This window comes from Pelobates fuscus, chromosome 2 (genome assembly GCF_036172605.1).
Source record: "Pelobates fuscus isolate aPelFus1 chromosome 2, aPelFus1.pri, whole genome shotgun sequence".
Taxonomy (NCBI): domain Eukaryota; kingdom Metazoa; phylum Chordata; class Amphibia; order Anura; family Pelobatidae; genus Pelobates; species Pelobates fuscus.
In genome coordinates, this window is record NC_086318.1 from 397549620 (window position 1) to 397573070 (window position 23451).

Sequence of the window (23451 nt, forward strand, 5' to 3'; positions counted from 1 at the left end):
TTAATGAAGTGGTCTGGGTGCCAGGTCCATCTAGGATTAACCCTGCCTGCTGTAAACATAGCAGTTTCAGATAAATTGCTATGTTTACAAATGGGTTAATCCAATCTCTAGTGGCTGACTCATTGACAGCTGCTAGAGGCGCTTCAGCGCTTCTTACTGTGATTTTCACAGTGAGAAGACGCCAGCGTCCATAGGAAAGCATTGAGAATGCTTTCCTATGGACTGGCTATATGCGCGCACGGCTCTTGCCGCGCATGCGCATTCAGCCGATGACGGCTAAAGGAGGAGAGTCCCCACCGCTGAGGGAGCCCGGCGCTGGAGAAAGGTGAGTTTTTAACCCCCTTTCTCTCCCTTCAGCCTGGCGGGAATGGGACCCTGAGGGTGGGGGCACTATAGTGCCAGGAAAACGAGTTTTTTTCCTGGCACTATAGTGGTCCTTTAATACACAAACATGCTTACATTTAAACGCTCAAACACTGCTCACAAATATAACCCTGCAACGATGGGCAAATGGTAGATTCCCAGCAGGCATAGCATTGTTGAAGTTCTCCGACAGATGGAGATCTACCTTTTGGCCACACTTGAGGGGGCCCCAGAAAGCATACTTGCACCAGGGCTCTCTCTACATTAGTTCCACCACTGGGATAATCAATGTGAGGGGCCTGGATGAGCAGGACACAACGTCTGATTCTGACTGAGTCTGTGAGTAAGCAGTTGTATGCCTCTAAAACTGATTGCCATGATATGCAAAGTTTCTGCCTCTAAAACTCCATGATATATCAACATTATGCATTTAAAACTGCCATGATATGCCAATGTTATGCATCTAAAGCTGATTGCCATGGTGTGCCAATTGTATGCTTTTAAAGCTGATTGCCATGGAGTGCCAATTTAATGCATCTGACTGTTTGCCAATTGTATGCCTCTGAAGCTGATTGCCATGATGTGCCAAGTTTATGCATCTAAAAGTGATTGCCATGATATGCCAAGTTTATGCATCTAAAGCTGATTGCCATGGTGTGCCAAGTTTATGCATCTAAAGCTGATTGCCATGGTGTGCCAAGTTTATGTATTTAAAGCTGCCCTGATGTTCCAATTGTATGCCTCTAAACCTGGATGCCATAGTGTGCCATTTGTAAGCCTCTAAAACTGATTGCACTGGTGTGCCAATTTTATGCACCTAAAGTTGCCATGATGTGCCAAGTTTCTACATGTAAAACTGATTGCCATAATGTACCAATTTTATGCATCTAAAGCTGCTTTAATGTTCCAATTGTAAGCCTCTAAAGCTGATTGCCATGGTATGCCCAACTGTATGCCTCTAAAACTGATTGCCATAATGTACCAATTTTATGCATCTAAAGCTGATTGCCACGGTATGCCTATTTTATGCATCTAAAGCTGCCATAATGTTCCAATTGTATGCCTGTAAAGCTGATTGCCATGGTATGCCAACTGTATGCCTCTAAAGCGGATTGCTATAGTGTGCCAATTGTAAGCCTCTAAAGCTGATTGCCATGGTATGCCAACTGTATGCTTCTAAAGCGGATTGCTATAGTGTGCCAATTGTATGCCTCTTAAGCTGTTTGCTATGGTGTGCCAGATTTATGCCTCTAAAAGCAATTGCCATGGTGTACATCTAAAGCGGATTGCTATGGTGTGCCAATTGTATGCTTCTAAAGCGGATTGTCATGGTGTTCACTTTTTAAAATATGCATTAAAAAAAGCAAGTGGGTCTCGAAAAATTACCATTTTGAAAAGTGGGTCTCGGGCCATAAAAGTTTGGGAAACCCTGTGTTAGAGGGCTTTTCTTAGCTGCTCCCAAAGCTGAAAAGGGCTCAGTGAACACTCTGCATAGTACACTCACAGCATGAGAGAGAGTATTTCCCTCTCTGCTGCTAAATCATAACCTGGCAAGCTATCCCAATATGATTTAAAGCACACTGTAAATGTGATCAGCTCTGGGCAGCATGCAGAGCTGCAAGTGGCTTGCAGGGAGATATGATCGGGAGCTTTTCAGAGGCAGCAGGTGTTCCTCTGTCAGTAATTATTTCACCGGAACGTGTCTGAACTTCTGGTAATTTAAAGAGTGCAGTGCTCACTTTGAGAGCTGGACACAGTACATCAGTCGGCACTGGGCCATTAATCGTGAGGCCCCAGGTAAGGAATCTCCAGTAACCAGCAGGAAAATAATCTATGCTGGCAAAAATCTGCATGACAGAATTATTAGCCCAAATCCAGAAAGTCCACTTAAAGTAAAAAGAAAAGAAAAAAAAAAAACCACTTTTTACATAGTGTGTATGGTTACTATGAACTACAACTCCCAGTGTAAATTTGATGAAACATGCAACAATGGCAGCTAGGTACTGGAGAGATATTATTTGAGCAAACATAAATAGATTTCTCTTATAAAGTTTTCGAAAAGGGCACCTGCTGTAACTGGTACTAATCTACAGAAACAAGTAAAATAAAATAAATGAGTGTATTCTACATTGCAACTTAATCTTCCCCGATTAAGTTCCCCTATCTATCTGCCATACGCATCTTTGTGAGTACTGGTAACACAGCTGCAGTTTGGGACTTGTGCTGAAGAATAGCTTTAAAAATGTAGACATTACAGAATCAAAAAGAGAAAGAAAAAAGATATCTATCTAAAGATAGATAGATCCATGCAAAAAAACATACAGCTTTTACATACAACTAGAAAGTGTGGCTATTGACTGAATATTGGCTGAATTGGAAAATGCATGCTTAGATTTTAACTTTGGAAAACGCTTAAAGGTCAATGTAAGTAGCTATCTCTCCATGGACAATGTGACACGCAGTTACACAGATAGCATACAAATACTAAAAAAGACACTGTCAACATGAGAAATGCATGCAGGGTCTGCTGGTGTAGTAAAGATAAAGAAAACAATACCATGGGTACATGATCTGCCTTTATGTGTGTTTCCTCTAATGCGGCAGTTTAGTATATTCATAGTATCATTTGTATCAGGGCTGGGAACATGGAACGTTCCGATGATGTTAAGACAGACTACCAAGTCCAGCTGTGTAAAATGAGGAATAGATAAAACGGGGCACAGGGCAGTGTTGAAATGTAGCTGGAGGTTTTTATGAGAGTAATTTCACCCATAACATAAAAGGACATAATGTCATTGGAAGAATATGCAAAATAATCACAACATGAAGCTATTGGAGCAACTATAAAACCTTATGCAAACATAAAATAGACATTGGCATGCATGAAAGCAATTCCCCTCTGGACTTAAAATGGATACAGGCATAAGAATTAACCTGATATTGCAAGCATTTGTAAACGATCTATAAATATTTATAGCAACTGGTCATTAAAGCCATATGTAAAGCCATCATCACATGCATATGCAATGCACTGTATATAACAAACACACAGAAAAGCAGATCACTGTATATAAACCATCTCAATACATCGCAGTGTGATTTTTGTAGCCCTAGTCTTCACACCCTCCAAACCACTTAGTATGTACACTTTATAACTATCAGATATACAACCAGGATGGGTAGAAATCTGTGCTCGAACCCATATGTAGAGGAGCGTGACATGTGTGTGTAGGTGTAAGGTATGTGAAAAATATTTTTAAGAGTATTAGTTTGCAGACTCGGGTTAGCAGCAAGTGAGTAGGGGGAGGTGGGTAACCAGGTGGAACCTGGGCTGGCATGCAATAAGAACACATGACTTAGTTTATAAGACAATAACCTCAAGGACCACATTTATGTCACTGAACATCCGGGAAGAGAAGGGCCTTCTTGGTGCCCACCAGTACTCACCCTGATTGAAATCTTCCCAACAAGACCTTTCAGTTATTGCTAGCTTATTATGTGCCAAGATTTGATCCAGATGTAAAACGTTAATTTCCATTTTGCAAGTGCTGCAAGTTTGGTTTTTTTTACACCTATAAAATGGTACAATTTTTCTCATTAATCTTTTTACTATACATGAGTGGAAAGATGTAATAGAAGGATTGCTTAAGGTGAGATTTCCTAGAAATTTGTGAGCACTTTAGACTTGGAGAGCTAATGTAAATTGTTATAATTTATGCCTCAGGTTGTAAAACATCTAAATTTTCTATCATGTCTTACTTCTAACTAGCTTGTTCATATATTTCATCTCAAACTGTCTGTATGTAGCAGAGAAAATCTGCAAAAAAAATGTGATCCTAAACCAAACAATTTCTGACTCCTGACACAGTATGCATCATATTCTTTGTTTTTGTTGCAATCATTGGTTTAGGCCAGTGATGGCTAACCTTGACACCATAAATTGTTTCTGGACTACGTTTCCCATGACGCTCAGCTAGCTTTTAGACTCTAAAAGCTAGCTGAGCGTCATGGGAAATGTAGTCCAGAAACAATTTAGTGTGTCAAGGTTAGCCATCACTGGCTTTAGGCTCTTCCTGAATCAAATGGTTGATCTAGATGTGGATCCCATGCTCACTGTACCCAGAGGGGTCTCATATGCAAATGGTATTGGCACTCTTTCTAATGGCACAAGTGAGCAAAAATATTTTTGAGAACTGGGTGTGGACTAACCGAAAGAGAAGCTACTGAGTTTCTCGAAGCTTCTACCTGTTCTCACCGTTCTCATATTCTCTATTTTTGCTGCAATGCAGTGGCTTAGGCTCTCTCTAAGTTAAAAGGGTAATCCAGACGTGGACCCCATGCTTACTGTGCCTAGAGGGGTGTCAGCTACATCTTGCTGACGAGGCCCAAAGCAGTCCAAAAAAATGGTCCACTGTTACTGATCTCTCGTGCACAGAGGACTTGCCGACATTCCGGTTCTGGACTGCCCTTATTGCTGGGATCAGTCTCACATGCAAATGGTATAAATTCTCTTTGCAAAGGCGCAAGTGAGCAAAAACATTTTTGAGATCAGAGTGGGAACTAACCAAAGGGAAAGCTACTAAGTTCCTCTAAGCTTTCGCCTGTTCTAACTGTTCTCATATTCTTTGCTTACGAGTGGAAAGATGTAGTAGAAGGATTGCCTAATGTGACATTTATTTTAAATTTTGTGAGCACCTTAGACTTGGAGAGCTAATGTAAATTGTATAATTCATACCTTAGGCTGTAAAACATATCCCTTTCTATCATTACTTCTAACCAGCGGGTTCATACATTTCAACACAAGCTGAATGACTGTATGTAGCAGAGAACATTAAACAAAATGTGGTCCTAAACAAAATAATTCCTGAGTGCTGAAACCCCTTATATTATGTTTTTAAATACAGTATGGCTCCTGTTATGTAAGAATTAATCATATTGCCTAGTTATAAACGACTATCTCCGAATTAGTGACAAATGTAAAGTGTACTTTTTTTGCCTATAGCACCAAAATCTGGTAATCTGTAGCCAATAAAGTGTAGTAATGCAGAAAGGCACTACATTTATGCCCCAGATTGATTTGTTCCCGACAAAAATACCTTTACTATCTTATTTCCCTATTTTGCTATAGCCATTTGAACAAACATTTTATCTGCAGAAACACAGATAAAATATGAAATACACACGGATACATCCCTACATCATGACTGCATATAGAAATCCGTTGTCATGTTTCCTGGGTGACTTTGGCTACCTATAAAAGGATGCTATATGATGTTGTATAAGAGTATATATTGTAATATGAGATAATTATATCAATATAAATACAAATCTTGTATTCTTGGAATTGCTATACAGGTGAACCATTTTAGTAATGAAGAAGAAATAGGTCTTGTTTTCTATGGTAAAAATTGCATAAGACAGATGCACACTACGGTGATATAGATTTACTATACATCTTCATGACATCTCGAAAATGCTAAGAGCGCGACGTTATGAAAGAAAATCCGGCTGGACCACACAACGGCAAAAAGTTAAGTAGTAGCAATCCCAGAGCATCTGAACATTGTCGGGATATATCGGCTGGGGGGGCGAAAGGAAGGATGGGAGATTTGGTGACACTTTTGGAGACACTTCAAAATTGCCACCGCTTTTTAACCCCTTAAGGACCAAACTTCTGGAATAAAAGGGAATCATGACATGTCACACATGTCATGTGTCCTTAAGGGGTTAAACATCCAGCTAGGTGACTATTAGTATTTTAAAGCATCAGACACAAAGACTTGCGTGCTGAAGAACTGCAATAAACATAACAATTCCCATATTTTTAATAGCCTCCTCTTTTCCAATAAATGTAGTATAAATGCCAGCAGCATTCTTTGTTTGGTCACTTTACATGCCTGTGATTTATCTAGTCTTTGAGAAAGGCACACTATATTATAGATTACATCTATGGAAATATCAGTCACCATAAAGACCGAGGCGCCACCTCTGGCTCCATACAGAATGCACAAAGTGTTTTTCTCATGTATGCCATGACGAGTGTTCTATGCAGAGTCACTGTCAGGGAAGGTCAGACAAAGGTAAAAACACTGCATTTATTATAAAACAGCAACTGGATATTTCATAGAATAAAGGCTTGCTCTAATCAAACCACGTTTAGTGACATTGAATGAGTATATTAAAATTTCAAGTACGAAACTTGTCCAGAGAAAAAAAATACTCCCATACTGTGAAATGTATATTCAAGCTATGTCACCTGACAGAAACACTTAGTAAAAGTCAATTTTTAATTCAGTGGAAGATGGGAAGATTTACTGGAAATGTAGCACAGTTCAAGGTTAGTGAACTGACAAGTCAATGACCACTTATTTCGATCAATGCGTTGCATAAAACTATAGGCTCCTTTTATTAAAGATCCATACCACCATTTTAAGGTAAAGCATTTAAGAAAATAAAAGTAGTTGAGGGGAGAAGCTTATTTCCTACACTGAAAAGTGTTGCTGCAAATCTATTTTTAGAAGGATAAATTAAGGGAAAGACTCAGGCCATTTTAACGACTGGTTGTAGGTCTAATGGTGTGTATACATGACAGGCGCACAGTCGGATTTGCCGGCATATGCGCTAACCTTACCCAAACCCCCATTAAAACACGGACACAGGTTATACTGTTGGAAATAATTAGTCCACAGCTTTATTAAATTATTAATAAAATAATTAAGGAATAACAAATGGGGTCATTGCCAACAAATCTTATTAAAGTTAACATCCCCCCATATACATAACATACCCCTAGCAATGACCCCACAATAATAACAATAGATAATCTAAAAAACATGTTAATACAGAAACTGGCCGTCCAATATGACCACATTTCCACCAGGTTAAATTGTAGGGGTGTACCGAGACACCGCTACCCACCATATAGATTGTAGGGGTGTACCAAGACACCGCTACCCACCATATCCATTGTAGGGGTGTACCAAGACACCGCTACCCATCAGTTCCAGTGTAGGGTGTACCAAGACACCACCACACCCCCAGGTTCGGAGCCACCGACGGGCTCGAACCTACCAACCACGTGCAACACTGCCCAATCCACACTAAACCTCAGGATGCCCACTTTCTCCTCCATCTACCCTCCGATTTAACCAGGCCATTACCCGCCGCTGTGAAAAAACGGGAAATCAACTAACCTAACCAAATACAGGGAGGGTGGGAGGGACAACTGACAGGTAAGCTTAGGTTCAGTTAAAATGGCCACTTCATATAATGGCTTGTGTAAATATTCCCCTTATGGCTCCGCCCTACCCAGCATGCTAGCTGTCACTCACTTCCTGTGGTTGCTATGCCTACCTCCTGGCTCTGTCAAGGCCTATTCCTCTTAGCTGCGCTGATCCATGGGCTACATGACAGGCGCACAGTCGGATTTGCCGGCATATGCGCTAACCTTACCCAAACCCCCATTAAAACACGGACACAGGTTATACTGTTGGAAATAATTAGTCCACAGCTTTATTAAATTATTAATAAAATAATTAAGGAATAACAAATGGGGTCATCGCCAACAAATCTTATTAAAGTTAACATCCCCCCATATACATAACATACCCCTAGCAATGACCCCACAATAATAACAATAGATAACAATCTAAAAAACATGTTAATACAGAAACTGTCCGTCCAATATGACCACATTTCCACCAGGTTAAATTGTAGGGGTGTACCGAGACACCGCTACCCACCATATCGATTGTAGGGGTGTACCAAGACACCGCTACCCACCATATCCATTGTAGGGGTGTACCAAGACACCGCTACCCATCAGTTCCAGTGTACGGTGTACCAAGACACCACCACACCCCCAGGTTCGGAGCCACCGACGGGCTCGAACCTACCAACCACGTGCAACACTGCCCAATCCACACTAAACCTCAGGATGCCCACTTTCTCCTCCATCTACCCTCCGATTTAACCAGGCCATTCCCCGCCACAGCTCAGGACTTGACACCTAAAGCTCCTGAGCAACCCCCACCACACCGGAATAAGGCCTGTTGAATGCCTTCCTGAAGGCCCAATTTAAACAGATCACACCTTACATCCGAAAACTTACCCCATCCCCCCTGGAGTACCCAGGGAGCTTGCCTCCCAGTCCGTTGTGTCTCACTGTTACACCGCCCCCACATCTGATAAATACCGCCATAAATTTTTTATTTTTTTGTATTATTTATTCGTCCTTGCCACCGAGACCGGGTACCTAGTATGTCTCCAATGTAACCGAGGAACCATCTCGGACCGCACCACCACCACACCTGTGGCCAGCTCCCATAGCCAGTCCACCTCCCTCTGCCTCCACCTGTTCAATTCCTTTTCCGGGACCATGGCGATATCCTTCCCGCCCTTGCGGATTACCAGAATGTCCTAGACAGTACCCCTAGTTACCTTCCGGAAAATTTCCTCCACTATTGCCTTGCCACCAAAACCCCCGAAAACCAAAACCACTCCAGCTCCGCCAATTCCAAAGGAAAGCCCAGTTGCGCTTGACCCGAACCGCGGCTCCCTTCTGCGCCCCTTAGATGTAAGAGTGGCCCACCAACCATGTCACCAAACCTGACACGAAAGCAGCATAGCCCCAAACACAAACCCATACGTCCATAGCCATTAAACCAAAGAGACCGTCCGTAAACAGGACTTAAAACGTACTGACTCCCACTTGCCTAAACGTTTCCCCAGGTCCTCACTTAAAACCAGGCGGGACGCCTCTGTCGCCGCCATTATCCAGGAAGCTTGGGCCCCAAAGCTTGGGCATCCAAACCCAACATTGTCAAGCCCCTCCGAACAAACCCCTGCGTGAATTGGATCGTGACCGCGCCGATCTGTCCCCTTTTACCAGTAAGCCACCCGGGCTGTCCGGGCGAAGCTCCAAGTAACATGATGCGCTTGGCGTACCCCTGACCCCGGCAAGGAATATAGCTTTACCAAACCTCCTTTACCATACACATCCGTTCTTGTACAACCCCACCGAATCATTACCTTAACCGACTGAGGTTAAACAACCGAGTGTAGAACAACAACCGCCTGAAAGGCACTCACCAGCTCCCCAATCCGAATTGCTCCAAGCCCCCGAGAAGGCCACCGCAAACAAACTCACCTCAAAAGTAGAGTAACACACCACCAGGCGTTGCATTACCCAAGGAAACCAGCCGCCTGGCACCGACATATTTCATACCTCTCCGTAAGACCCGCGATGCCTGACGGACGTGTCAACATTCCGTCACTTCCTCCCAATCGGTCAGTTTGAACCCTAACGCCAATGCCGCCATGCTCTTGTCCCTTGCCGATGGAGCTAACGCTGAAAGAACAAGTGGCTTAGGAACCACAGCAAGGTATCCCTTCGCCCCTCCTTTGACTGGGACCCCCCAGTGAAACCAACCGCCTCGTCCCATATATCCCAAACCTCCATATAGGCGGTCCCCGTGGTGGTGCCATAGGATTCCGTATCAATCCTCCAAGCATGGCGTCTCCAGCTGCCACACTTCCACCAGACCGGCCTGTCCCTCCTCCCGCGCCCCTTGGGGCCGCCATTCGCAGCTTGTCCCCTCGTGCGCGAGCCAAGTAACCAGCCCCTACCTTCCGCCAACCAGGCACATGGCATGCCTGCACCCCATATGAAACGACCTGCACAATAATACGAATCGCCGCCATTGGCGTACCTCCTGTTCCGAGGACCCGGCTGGATGGTAAACCGCATGAACCCCGACGTATTGTCTGTGATTACGACTTTTCGTCCCTTAATCCTTCACCTTTTAGAGCCACGGCCACTCCCAATGGAAATAACTCAAAAGATGCCAACTTCGAATTAGAGGACTTACCTTTCATGCCTCCTGCCACCGCTCCGCGCACCACCTGCCTTCCAGGTATGCTCCGGAATCTATGTTCCCATAGGCATCCATGAACAACTCGATACCACCCGCAATGGCTCCGCAAGTAGCCTTCGCCATGAAACGGCTACAGACCCATTCCTCGTGACTAACCTGACATGCAAACTTGAAACTGCCTTATGAACAACTGCGATTTCTCAGCGTGACCTTCTTGGGCCTGTGAACCTTCACCCTAATTCCCGAAGTGCAGTCAACTGATCCCCAGGCAATTGACACTCTCCTACCACCGAAACAATTTCCAGCCTAAGCTAAGACGCGCGGTAGGATTCCCGCGACCGTAAGGAATGTCCACAAAGGCCCGGCCCAGCCGAGCCCACACAGCAAGCTATCTTACAGATAATGTACTAAGGAACCCCTTCCTGATTCCTCTTTCACCACCCACTCCCAGACAGAACCAACTTCCCGAAGTAGGAATATGAAATGGAACTGCCCCTTGGCAAGCAGAGGTTACCAATAGGCACCTGCAAACATGCAACCCAAAAGATGGAAGGGTCGTCAATAATCGAACACGTCCCGCTCCCCCGAACCAACTCGACGGCAAGGCCGAATTTTTATCAGACTGAATTTGTCTGCTCCTGGGGGCGCGCCGGCAGCCCCCGAAAAGAGCAAATCTCCTGCACCATCACTAGGAAACGGGGACCTTACCCCGATTACGCCTACTAGGATACAAAAGCCCTAAGCCAATTCCCAAAGTCTTCAGTATCTTGCGATACTTCCGCCTTTCCCCTCCTCTTCTTTTCCGGCCTCCTTTCTATCATCCCCTTTTAAAATCAAGGAACTCCTCGAGCGGAAGACAGGAACATTTTTTTTTTTTAAATCCCTTAATCAAAACTTATCCTCCGCCTTCAAGTGACCCCCCCAATGTCCCCGCGATGGACACATGCCCATTTCGTCACGCAGCGCCTGGAATATTGCCACACATCTAACTGTTCTCCTGCCCCGTCGAATGTCCCCGGTACCGGTACACCCTATTCCCCTTCCCGGCACGCCATCACCACCGCCCTAACTTCTGCCTCCCGACCGCCCTTCGGTGACCCCACCCTTATGCACCGTGGGGACGGCCCCTTTTTTCCTCGATCATGACTCTAAAATGATTTTTGCAATTTAAAAAATGTGGTGTGTTTATTGACTCACCGCCCGAACCCCCGTCTGTGCGGTCCTTCCGTCCACCTTGCCAGGCTCTAGAGTATCTGGTGGACGTCGACTCCTGTCCGCGCTGGTCCCGCCTCAAGCTCGTAGGAGTAACACTCCTCGACCACTGGAGACCCCGGCCGTGCCAGGCCCCGGGGATGCCGCCCTTCCATCCACCTTTTCAGGCCCCGGAGTGACGCCGACTGCTATTCGCCTGATCCCTCCTCAGGACCGTAGGGGTATTGCTCTGCGACCTGTAAGGAGAAGACAACCTGGGTAGACTGTACCGCTGGGACCCTACCCGTTCCTCCTCCCTACGCTCCTTTTCACTGTTCCAAGCTTCGCACCGGCCTAACTTCCTTGCTCCTGGCGGCCCTCAGCCGTCCCTGCGCACTGCAGCCTGAGGAACCAGATGCGCTGCGCCGCCTCCTCCCCCGACTGTCCGTGGAACTGGACCTCCTTCTCCTCCCCCTGCAGCTGGTCTTGGAACCACTGCGCCTGCTGTGTGACGGGCTCCTGTCCCTACTCCACTGCCGACCCGCTGACCTCCTTCCGCTGCTGGGCCTGGCGCTAACGCTAAGCCGCTCCCTTCTGTAATCCCTCCTATCCGTGTCCCTGCTGCGATGCCCCCCATGAGAGCAGCCTGAGGGGCCTATCCTCCCGCTGCAGCAGCTCCTGTCATCCCTGTCCAGTGCAGCACCCCGTGACTCTCCCCTGTCCGCTGGGCCTGGCCCAACGTTGGCCGCTGCGCCTGCCTGGCTCTGGGACACCCTGCCCCCCCTGGCCACCTCCCAGGCCGTCTCCGAACTGATCCTGCTGACCGGGCCACCCCTGAGCGGCTGGGGGGGGGAGGGCCGCCTGTGCGGAGTTGTCACCTGTCCCACCAGTCCCCTGCCCCACCTGCCTCCTTCCATGTGCTCTTCCGCCATCCCGGCCGCCATTCCTGCCGTGCTGGAGCCTTCCTCCCGCGGTATCTTGCCGCCATCTTAAGTGGGGCGCTTGCCGCTGCAGGCCCGCGCTTTGCGGCCGTCCTCGCCCGACCGGCGCCGCGTCGAACAGACGGCGCCGGCCGTCCTCCAGCAACCTCTGACCATCCTGCCTCCTAACTGGGCGCCGATGGGCTCCTCTGACGCCGTGGTGCGGGCGCCATGCCTGGGCTCAACACTGGGGCGGCCGTGCTCTTCGCGCCGTCCTGCGGTCCACTGGTGCCGGAGGGGGAACTGCAGCCCCCAGTTGCTCATGCAGCCAGGCCAGCCCACGGTCCTTCACTGCTGCCCTCACTCCAGCCAGGATCTCTTCCAGGGACGCCATGGACCTGCAGAAAAGGAAAAAAGAAGAACTTCCCAGACCTGTCACAATTAACAGGTAAGTGAAGCTCTGATTAAAAATGTTCTTCTATGCTGCCTCCATGCTGCCTTCTGCCTGAATACTGCTCTGTACTTCCATGCTGCCTTCTGCCTGAATACTGCTCTGTTCTTCTATGCTGCATCCATGCTGCCTTCTGCCTGAATACTGCTCTGTTCTTCTATGCTGCATCCATGCTGCTGCCTTCTCCCTCCAGGGCAGGCAGCTTTCACAACTGACAGGTAAGCTTAGGTTCAGTTAAAATGGCCACTTCATATAATGGCTTGTGTAAATATTCCCCTTATGGCTCCGCCCTACCCAGCATGCTAGCTGTCACTCACTTCCTGTGGTTGCTATGCCTACCTCCTGGCTCTGTCAAGGCCTATTCCTCTTAGCTGCGCTGATCCATGGGCTACATATAGGATAGGAAAGATGTTCAATCCCAAAGCTGACAATGATTTAGGCTAGTAATGTGGAAATGAGCATGCACACAGATATTAGTCACCTATCCTAGATTATTCATGTTGTGTTGTCTCGTGCTATTTACTTCAGTTTCCTTGATGAATTTCACTGTTGCGGAGCTCTTGTACTCTGTACCTGGTACAGATCTGTAGACTGAGTACCTCGACCAAGTCAGCATCCTCACTGCCCCCAGGTGACTCTGGAGTGCTTAAGTCCAAGTCGCCACAACTTGATTGGGGTCTCTGAGGATCTCTTCCACTGTGCCAGGCTGCAGCTCTCCCCTTCCAGGCAGGTATTTTCCCCTCTGCCTTTGCCTCTTCTATTCCTCTCCCAGGCAGGTATTTTCCCCTCTGCCTTTGCCTCTTCTATTCCTCTCCCAGGCAGGTATTGATACCTCTGACTGCCCAGCCTCCAACTACTTTCTTTACAAAGGCACTTGTGGCTCTCCTTCCTAGCTCTTTCTTAACTCGTTCCGGGGGATCAGGGACCAGTGCAGCCTGCCAACAGGTCCGAAAACTATGTTACTGGCATCCCTGAACAAAACACAGGACACACAGTTCCCAATGAAGCTAACACACAATTATTTTCTCTTTTTTTTTCGGAGCCTTTGGTGACTTGTCCTTAAACATGTGGTTAAAAGCATTTAAAATACAAATATACAGAACATTGGATAACAAGCAATAATAATTAATACATGAAATATATAATACAAACAACTTTTACAAACACAATAAAAAGCAACAATATATGCATTTAACTATTTGATTGCACTAATTTGCATACCAACATTATGTAAACGTACACATTTCTATTCAGTCAGTAGATGGTGCTGCAGAGTTATCAAACTAGCAATGCAAAGTTTGTAAATTGATTGCTTCTGTCACAAGCCCCTTTCAGGGGTCTTGGGACCAGGCCGAGACTGTGGGCAAAAGGCTGGATTTCAAACCCTCCAAAAGGCCGTGGCACAGGAGCTTTTGTCACATTCACCTTAACTTTATGACTTGGATTCCTCCTTTCTTTTGTATGAGATCCTCCAAAAGTCCAAGCCACCAGAAGATCTGGCTGCAGAAAGCACGTGAATACCTGGCTTGTAAGGGGCTATGATGCAACACTGAAAAGCTTTAAATTATAAGGGCACTTTCAGAATACTAGAGTCCCAACATGCAAATATAGAACAGAACACAGGACTGTATGTATTAGCAGTCCTTAGAGTGGCTGGAATTAAGCGGATATAGTGAGAGAATAGTCCAACAACAAGACGAGGTCAAGGGAGTACATTAGAGTAACAATATGAGTAAACAAATCAAGGTCAGCTTTAGAGAAATCAGGTTAATCAGGGCAAGCAAAAAGACAGAACCATAATAATCAAGGAACAAACTCTCGGGTTATTTCAAACGACGACAGGGCACAGTCAGAATGGCGCCAGAACTTCATAAATGGGCAATGCTAAAATTATGCCATACTTGCATCATTTTGGCTATATAACGAAGTATGCCCGTGTTGTTTCTGAAAATGCAAGGATTCTGCAGCTGGATCAATGGAATGCCATTCACATTATTTTTGATGCAGGAATGTCATACCACAACTTTTGTGCATTAAAGGCCAGATAGTACAGCTTCAAAGTGAGGAGCAGAGTGGTCTGTGACAAAGTGGGCAGTAGAATGACCCACAGTGTGACAATGAGTGGCCATTCAGCACTGGCTAGAAGTACCTTCAAAGGCACTCTTGGATGCATTAGAGCATGACATCAATATACCTGTCAATGGCAGCTATATTAAAAAAAACAAATACCGTATATACTCGAGTATAAGCCGAGTTTTTCTGCACATTTTTTGTGCTGAAAAACCCCAACTCGGCTTATACTCGAGTCAATGTCTGTATTACGGCAATTTGCCATAATACAGACTGGGGGCTGTGGGGGCTGCAGAGATCTTACTTACCTCTCCTGCAGCTCCTGTCAGCTCCCTTCTCCTCCGCGGCATCAGTTCAGCACCTCGGTCAGCTCCCAGTGTAAGGCGGCTCTCGCGAGACTTAGAGTGTGAGCTGACAGAAGAGCTGAACTGACGGTGCGGAGGAGAAGGGAGCTGACAGGAGCTGCAGGAGAGGTAAGTAAGATCTCTGCCAGCCCTCCTCTCCCCCCCACTGAACTGCCAATGCTGGACCACCAGGGAAGGAGAGCCCCCCTCCCTGCCATATATCAAGCAGGGAGGGGGGACGAAAAAAACATATATTAATAATAATAATAATGAAATTAAATAATAATAAAAAAAATAATAATAATGAAATTAAATAAAACATAATAATAAATAATAATAAAAAATAATAATAATGAAATTAAATAAAAAATAATAATAAATAATAATAAAAAAAATAAAAAAAAATTGCCCACCCCCCACCAAGGCTCTGCAACACACACACACACACACACTGCACTCATACACACACACTGCATTCATACACACACTGCACTCATACACACACACTGCATTCATACACACACTGCATTCATACACACACACACTGCACTCATACACACACACTGCACTCACACACACACTGCATTCATACACACTGCATTCATACACACACTGCACTCGTACACACACACTGCACTCGTACACACACACTGCATTCATACACACACACACTGCACTCATACACACACTGCATTCATACACACACACTGCATTCATACACACACACTGCATTCATACACACGCTGCACTCATACACACGCTGCACTCATACACACACGCTGCATCCATACACACACTGCATTCATACACACACACTGCATTCATACACACACACTGCACTCGTACACACACACTGCATTCATACACACACACACTGCACTCATACACACACTGCATTCATACACACACTGCATTCATACACACACACTGCATTCATTATACACACACTGCATTCATTATACACACACTGTAAATAAATATTCAATTAATATATTTTTTTTAGGATCTAATTTTATTTAGAAATTTACCAGTAGCTGCTGCATTTCCCACCCTAGTCTTATACTCGAGTCAATAAGTTTTCCCAGTTTTTTGGGGTAAAATTAGGGGCCTCGGCTTATATTCGGGTCGGCTTATACTCGAGTATATACGGTAGGTGGAAAATAAAATATGCCATCAAACCAAGTTTGGTTCTAGTTGTACAAAAGTGTTAAAGATCAAACGGATCCATTTTATAGATTATTTACAAAATACATGAATTTGCCGGGAAAGACTGGTACCAGAGGCGTGAAATCTTTTAACATTATACTAGTAAAATAACAGAAGTAAAATGGGAAAATAAGAACTATCTGATTTATGCATTTTAATTAATACAGGATTAAAATTGCCAACCTAGAATATCACGCCAGATGTAATCCTTAAGAAAACTAAAGCTGCATCTCATTTTACAGCAGATCCCCTGCAGGTTACAAAAAAAAAAAAAAAAAAAGAACTCACAGATATAAGATGACACATTAGCACATTCTATTGTTCACAGCAATCAATTACATGAACTTGAATGGGTTTGCGTAACACAATGGAAGAAAGATTAAAAAAAAAAAAAAAAAAGAGATATAAACACCAGATATAAGCAAAGAAAAGTACAATTACAAAAAAAAACATAAAAATAAAAACATGTTTGTTGATCTAGAACTCCCTATTTGATACATTTTAGATTGTCATTAGCTTTATGTTAGTGCCCCATTTAAAAATGATCTGATTTACTAACCTCCATATTCTGGTGAAGCTGTACATAGTGCTCACACAACGTGGCAATGCAGGTGGATTCATTCCATCCAATCGAATAAGGAGTGCTGGAATCCCATATAGCACTAGGTACTTCACATAAAAAAAAGACACCTGAGCCAATGCTAAACCACCTAAAAGACAATGATTCAATAATTTACTGGACATCACTAACCATACGTTGAAACATTACACCCCAAAATAAAGTGCTTATGCAATATCTCACAGTATCATTACTAAAGACTTGACGCTGTTAATGGGTTTAGTTAGTTTGTTATAGTCCATTTTATATTTATTATATATTTTTTCTTTACTTCATGTTCATATTTATAATATATCAGTGATTGTATTGATCTAGGTTAAATTAAAAAAAATATATGAAGAAATAAAAATAGAGCAAATATAATAAAAGCAATTGAATATGTGATTTAACCTGAAATTATATTTAAAGGATATATCAGGTATATGGTCTTTTATGGTAAACTATGCAGTAGTAATGTATTATCTAAGGCGACATATTATTAGCAAACAGGAAGGCAGCTCAAGTGTTGTAGTATTGTGAAAAAAAAAATGCCATAATGTTCTATTATTATTGAAAATAAAAGATGACGCGTCAAATGGCCCTTTTGCGCATTATTTCGTAAAGCATACATATAAGTAAATAACACATTTAAAATGTGTTGGCTCTGTGGTGGTGGACATGTTTAAGTCCTAACTGGTCAGAACCCTCGCTTTATCCAGTCAAAAACCATGTGCAATATAAACGGCTGCCGTAGTCTCTAAACATATCTTCCAAATGCTGTCTACTTATACTTATAGTCATGATTCATGAATATGCACTAGTTTTTGATTATCTGCACGTTCTGTGATTAGATAAGTGGTGCCTCTGATAAAAGTGTACTTAAAGAAAACTGTACCCATCGAGAAAACGTGAGCCAAGACAAACTGAAAAGAGCTATTTACTTACAAGCAAACATTAGAAAATCTCAATCTTTATTTGTAAAGAGGTAGGAATTCAAACCTATGTTTCTAACACTTTTGTGTTTAGTTATAGTGCCACCCCCCGTTGTTGCCATAAAAATAACAAAATAAAGCTTTATTTTTTTAAAACTTACCTTTTCCCAGCACCAAGGCTCCCTTGACTCTGCTTACCTCTCCCCCTCCCGCATCATCATGGCCTCCTCCTCCGGTGACGGTTTAATACAAGGCTCTACATAACATGCACAGTGCGTGCATCCAAGCTTCTCCATGTCAATGCTTTCTCATGTCACGTGACCTGTTTTACTTGGTCAGTGCGGTAGATGCTCCTCCAGTGGCTGTCAATGCAACAGCCAGTGGAACTGTGTTTAACCCTTCAAGGGTATGCATTGCTCTTTTCTGCAAATGTTGTACCATAAATGGTTAAAATAACAAGACTACATCACTGAGAGGAAGTGGCCTGGGTTGACCATTCATAATAACAATAAAAATGTAAGAATAATAAGAATTTATGTTTGTTTTTTTATAATTGTCAAACTTCATTGAGGCAAGTAAAATACAGAAAAATGTAGGCCTTTACTGAAAGTAAAAAGCAGGTAAGTGCTCTAGTGGTTTTTTTGATGTCTCTCTTCTGAGCTGCAGCTAGCCATGTGATCTTCCAGCCAATCGCAATACAGCATTAAGAAAAGAGAGAATGTCTGCCAGGATCTTTGCACAATGAGTCTTTCCATTCAAATGATTCAGTGTTTAATCTATGAGCAATCACATCCTCTTACACCTGTAGTGCCAAGGTCAATATGTTTTCCAAGTATCCCCCCAACGAATTGTGATCTTGGGCCACATATTAGAGCACGGGAGCCTGTGTCTGCTGACGAAACCATAAGTCAACCCTGACACAAAAAGGCATGGCTAGCGAAAGGGAGCTTGGACAGCACAGACATTGCCGACCAATCTAAATGCAGTGTGCTACATGTGCTGTAGAAAGCATGGTCTTGCCAAAGTTGAGGATAATCTTTGATGATCTTGAGATGAGAGACCCATATAAATAAATTGGGTCAAAGTTACATAACCCATGGTGCTGTCCAGCCACATCTTGGACACTTTGGAAGTACTGATAAGCTTCCTACATCTTTTGAACCTTTTTTCTGTTCAGGTGCAATGAATAAATAAACAAAAAAGATAATACCAAAAAAAAAGGAAATAATTTATTGCAGTGTAAAAATGTTTAGCAGGTTAGTCATATGGTATTACAAAGTAATCAAGAGCCTTCCTTACTAATATTTGTCTTCCTCAGATCAGATCGGCAACGCGTACTCTGTAAAATGCCATTAGGTCTGCTGATTTGTATTTAAAACTTTAGTTTATCAAAAGTCATCAGCTGCCAAAAGGTTTATCATTTTCTCCTCCTCATAATTTTGCAGGAAATAGTATATAAAAAAAAAAAAAAAGGCAAACAGATTAATTTCTTTGCATTTCATTACCATTTAGATCGATATTCCGACTATGCTTTCATAAAACAACAATAGTTTCACAAACCAGGCTGTAGGATTTTTTTTCTCATTTATAAAGCTATTAGGGCATGAACCTTAAAGGAATGCCTAGGTAACAAAAATATATACTTTTAAATATTTGAACAATGCAGTTATAAATATGCATTTATTCGTTTTTCACATTTACATTTCATTTTAATTTGTTTTAATTATTTACTACCTAAACCTTCATTGTTTAGTTGGGCAGTGACCAATCAAATGTTTCTCATTGTGGACACAAAGTATAGCTAGATAGACAGATATTTAAAGATTATATATATATAAACACTTAGCAGGATCTTTTACCTATTAATTATACATGTAAAACAAAATACTTCTGTAGGAATTTCTTGTGTTTTTTGTTTTTTTTTTGAGAAATCCTCATCTCACACAGGAAGCTGCGGGCAGAGCACAATTCTTTATACTGGCATTTGCTGCTTCACAACTCTAAGCAGAGAGAAAAGGATCCTTTACCACTCTCCTGCAAGCTGTACGTAAACTGAGTTGCCTTGAATGTAAGGAAGAATATAAATAGATATATATTTTTAGAGAGTGTGAAGGAAGGCAACTTGATTGACAGCCAGGTAGGGTGTTGATAGGGCTGCTGAATAAAGTAATGCAACTTGTAAACAGCATATAATCGAGCAACGAGACTGTAAGGGTATGATCTATGCAAAAAAAATAAACACTTTACTAACATCTTTATTAAGCTGAAGTGGTTATGGTGCTTAGATTGATTCCTTAAATGTTTGACACTTACAAATATATTTTCAATAAATTATGGTTTTGTCTATATTAAAAAAAAAAAAAAAAACTAACTCTGCAGCCCTTCCACCACTCTATGCTCTGCTCTCACAAAACTCAATATTTCAAACCCCTCCAGATTCCTAATTAAAGGAACTATAGTCACCCAGACCACTTCAACTCAGTGAAGTGGTCTGGGTGCAGTATCACTGCCCTTTTAGCCCTGAAAATTTACTTGATTATATTGCAGGGTTAAGTCCACCTCTAGTGGCTGTTAGCATGATAGCCACTAGAGGCTCTTTTGCAGCACTGACACTGTAAAACTCTGCCACGTGATGTGGAAATCCCATAGGAAAGCATTGATACCAAAAGCAATAGAATGGCACGCAAAATATTCATGAACGGGACTACCTTGCAATCATTTTGTTTCTGTACAATTGGATAGTATTGAAAAATAAAGATATGCTCTGATTTACTGAACAAAATAGGGCTGCTATGTAATATATGTTTTTGTTCCACCAAGTTATTATGAAAAAAAAAAACACTTCATTATTTACCAAGCAGCAATACAAGTGATTTCAAGATATACCAATAGGAAGCATAACCTCTTAGCTTTCATTAGTTTACAAGGATATCATAAAAAAAAAAAAAATTAATAAAAAAAATATATTTAAATAAAAAATACATTCACACTAACAGCCCCCTCACACACACAGCACCTCCACACACACCACCCTCACACACAGCACCATTAGACACACACACCACCCTCACACACAGCACCCCCACGCACACCACCCTCACACAAAGCACCCTCAGACACACACACCACCCTCTCACACACACACACACACACACACCACCCTCACACACACACACACACAGCACCCCCAGACACGCACAGCACCCCCAGACACGCACAGCAACCAGACACGCACAGCACCTTCAGACACACACAGCACCCTCACTCACACACAGCACCCTCAGACAGACAGCACCCTCGCTCACACACACAGCACACTCCCACACATATTTATATATATATATATATATATATATATATATATATATATATATATATATATATATATATATAATATATAAAATAAGGAGACAAGAAAGAAAATATTAGACGTGGACAGAGCCCACATCCAAAATTCCTATAGGGTTACAGAGATATCAAAGGGCATGAACCCCACATAATAGTTAAAACAAAAGGAAAATACTAAAGTGAAATGGTTGTTCCACTAGAGATGGAAAATTGGACATCCATTCCACCAAAAGATATCTCTAGATTATTAGAATAATTATAATTAGGTATAACCTTTATTAAGCCACTTACGGACAAAACTAAATAAAGTGTAATAACAGTGAAACACTCGTGAAAATACAAGTGAATTAAAAACTGGGTAGATGCAATATGGATACCCTCAGGAGGTAATGGGAGTGGCCAAGATATCCGAAATAAAGTTTAGAGTGAGAAGTACAGTATATAGTACAGTATATAATAGATCGAATATCACACAAACCCCATTCCTCTAGAAAGAGGTTCCCACAATCTGCAGGACTTTATAGATATCCCGGCTATAAAAGTGAGTCCACATATATTCCCATAGACTCTGATGGATTTTAGTAAGGCATACAAATTAGAATAAGTAAATAGTATCCATGTGCAGTAAATCTGTCATGTAGTATTTATCTAAATTGTTGCAAGTAAAAAAGAGTCTAGAGTGGACTGAAGGGGGGTGTATATATAGTTTACTACTCTGTATTTAAATAGAGTGGTAGTATATAAGAAGCGGTGTGGTCAGTAAACAAATAACAGCATCTATGTATGTATATATACACAATATTAGCTACTGATATCCAAATGTCTCCTTATGGGGTTATGATATCTTGGAGATAAGCTTGATAACAGACATAAATAGTTATTTGCTTGGTGGAGACAACAGTGGAGAGAATGTCTCAATATATCAGTTGAGCACAGATTCATAGGTATATCTGAAAAAGTGGTTTAGCAGAATGCACCTGAGGGTTAGTTTGCAGGTGTCCCATAATGATAACTTAATGGGTTAGGATACGGACCCTATACAAAAAAAGGCATCCGCCAAACAAACAAATTCCTCCCAGGGACAGAGACCACTTTAACCCCTTCAGGACGGAGTCAATAGTACACGTTCTGATCAAAACAAAACGTAAACAAAAACTGGAATTTGCGCTATATGTCTGTTCACCCGTAGTTCCCCTCTTTCATATTAAATGCACCCACACTTATTATATATCATTTTGTTCAGGAGAAACAGGGCTTTCATTTCATATAAAATATTTGTATATGAAACAATTTATTATGAATAAAATTAAAAAAAACTGTGAGAAATTTACATTTTTTTTTTAAATTTGTAGTTCCGCCTCACATTTTAGCTGTAAATGTCATAATACTGTTAGGTTTTACTGCAACAAAATGCACATATTTGTAATCAGCGATGTCTCACGAGTACAACAGTACCCCCCATTAACAGGTTTTATGGTGTTTTGGAAAGTTACAGGGTCAAATATAGAACGTTCCATTTTCAAATTGAAATTTGCCAGATTAGTAATGTTACCTTTGAGACGGTGTGGTAGCCCAGGAATGAGAATTACCCCCATAATGGCATACCATTTGAAAAAGTAGACAACCCAAGGTATTGAACGTGGGGTATGTTTAGTTTTTTTTAGTAGCCACTTAGTCACAAACACTGGCCAAAGTTAGCGTTCATATTTGTTTTTGTGTGAAAAAAGCAAAAAACTAATATTTGGCCAGTGTTTGTGACTAAGTGGCTACTAAAAATGACTGGACATACCCCATTTGCAATACCTTGGGTTGTCTACTTTTGCAAATGGTATGCCATCATGGGGGTAATTCTTATTCCTGGGCTACCATACGGTCTCAAAGGCAACATAACTAATCTGGCAAATTTCAATGTCAAAAAAATGAAATGCAAGCCTTATATGTGACTCTCTAACTTTCCAAAACACCATAAAACCTGTACATGGGGGGTACTGTTATTCTCGGGAGATTTCACTAAACACAAATATTAGTGTTTTAAAACAGTAAAACATATTACAACAATAATATAGTCCATAAAAGTGCCGTTTGTTTGTAAAAAATGCAAAAAACGTCACTTTTACTTAAAATATCATCGTTGCAATACAATTTACCAGTTT

At 42.5% G+C, this 23451-nt stretch overlaps 1 protein-coding gene across 6 annotated transcripts in view; it reads right to left on the reverse strand.

Annotated features, from left to right (window-relative positions):
• Positions 1 to 23451, reverse strand: part of HHAT (hedgehog acyltransferase) — a 523006-nt gene that overhangs the window by 249171 nt on the left and 250384 nt on the right. For all 6 annotated transcript variants that reach the window (XM_063443865.1, XM_063443864.1, XM_063443868.1 and 3 more), the window contains one exon: positions 16980 to 17130. In XM_063443865.1, the coding sequence (XP_063299935.1) occupies positions 16980 to 17130 (151 nt within the window). The remainder of the gene's footprint in view (positions 1 to 16979; positions 17131 to 23451) is intronic.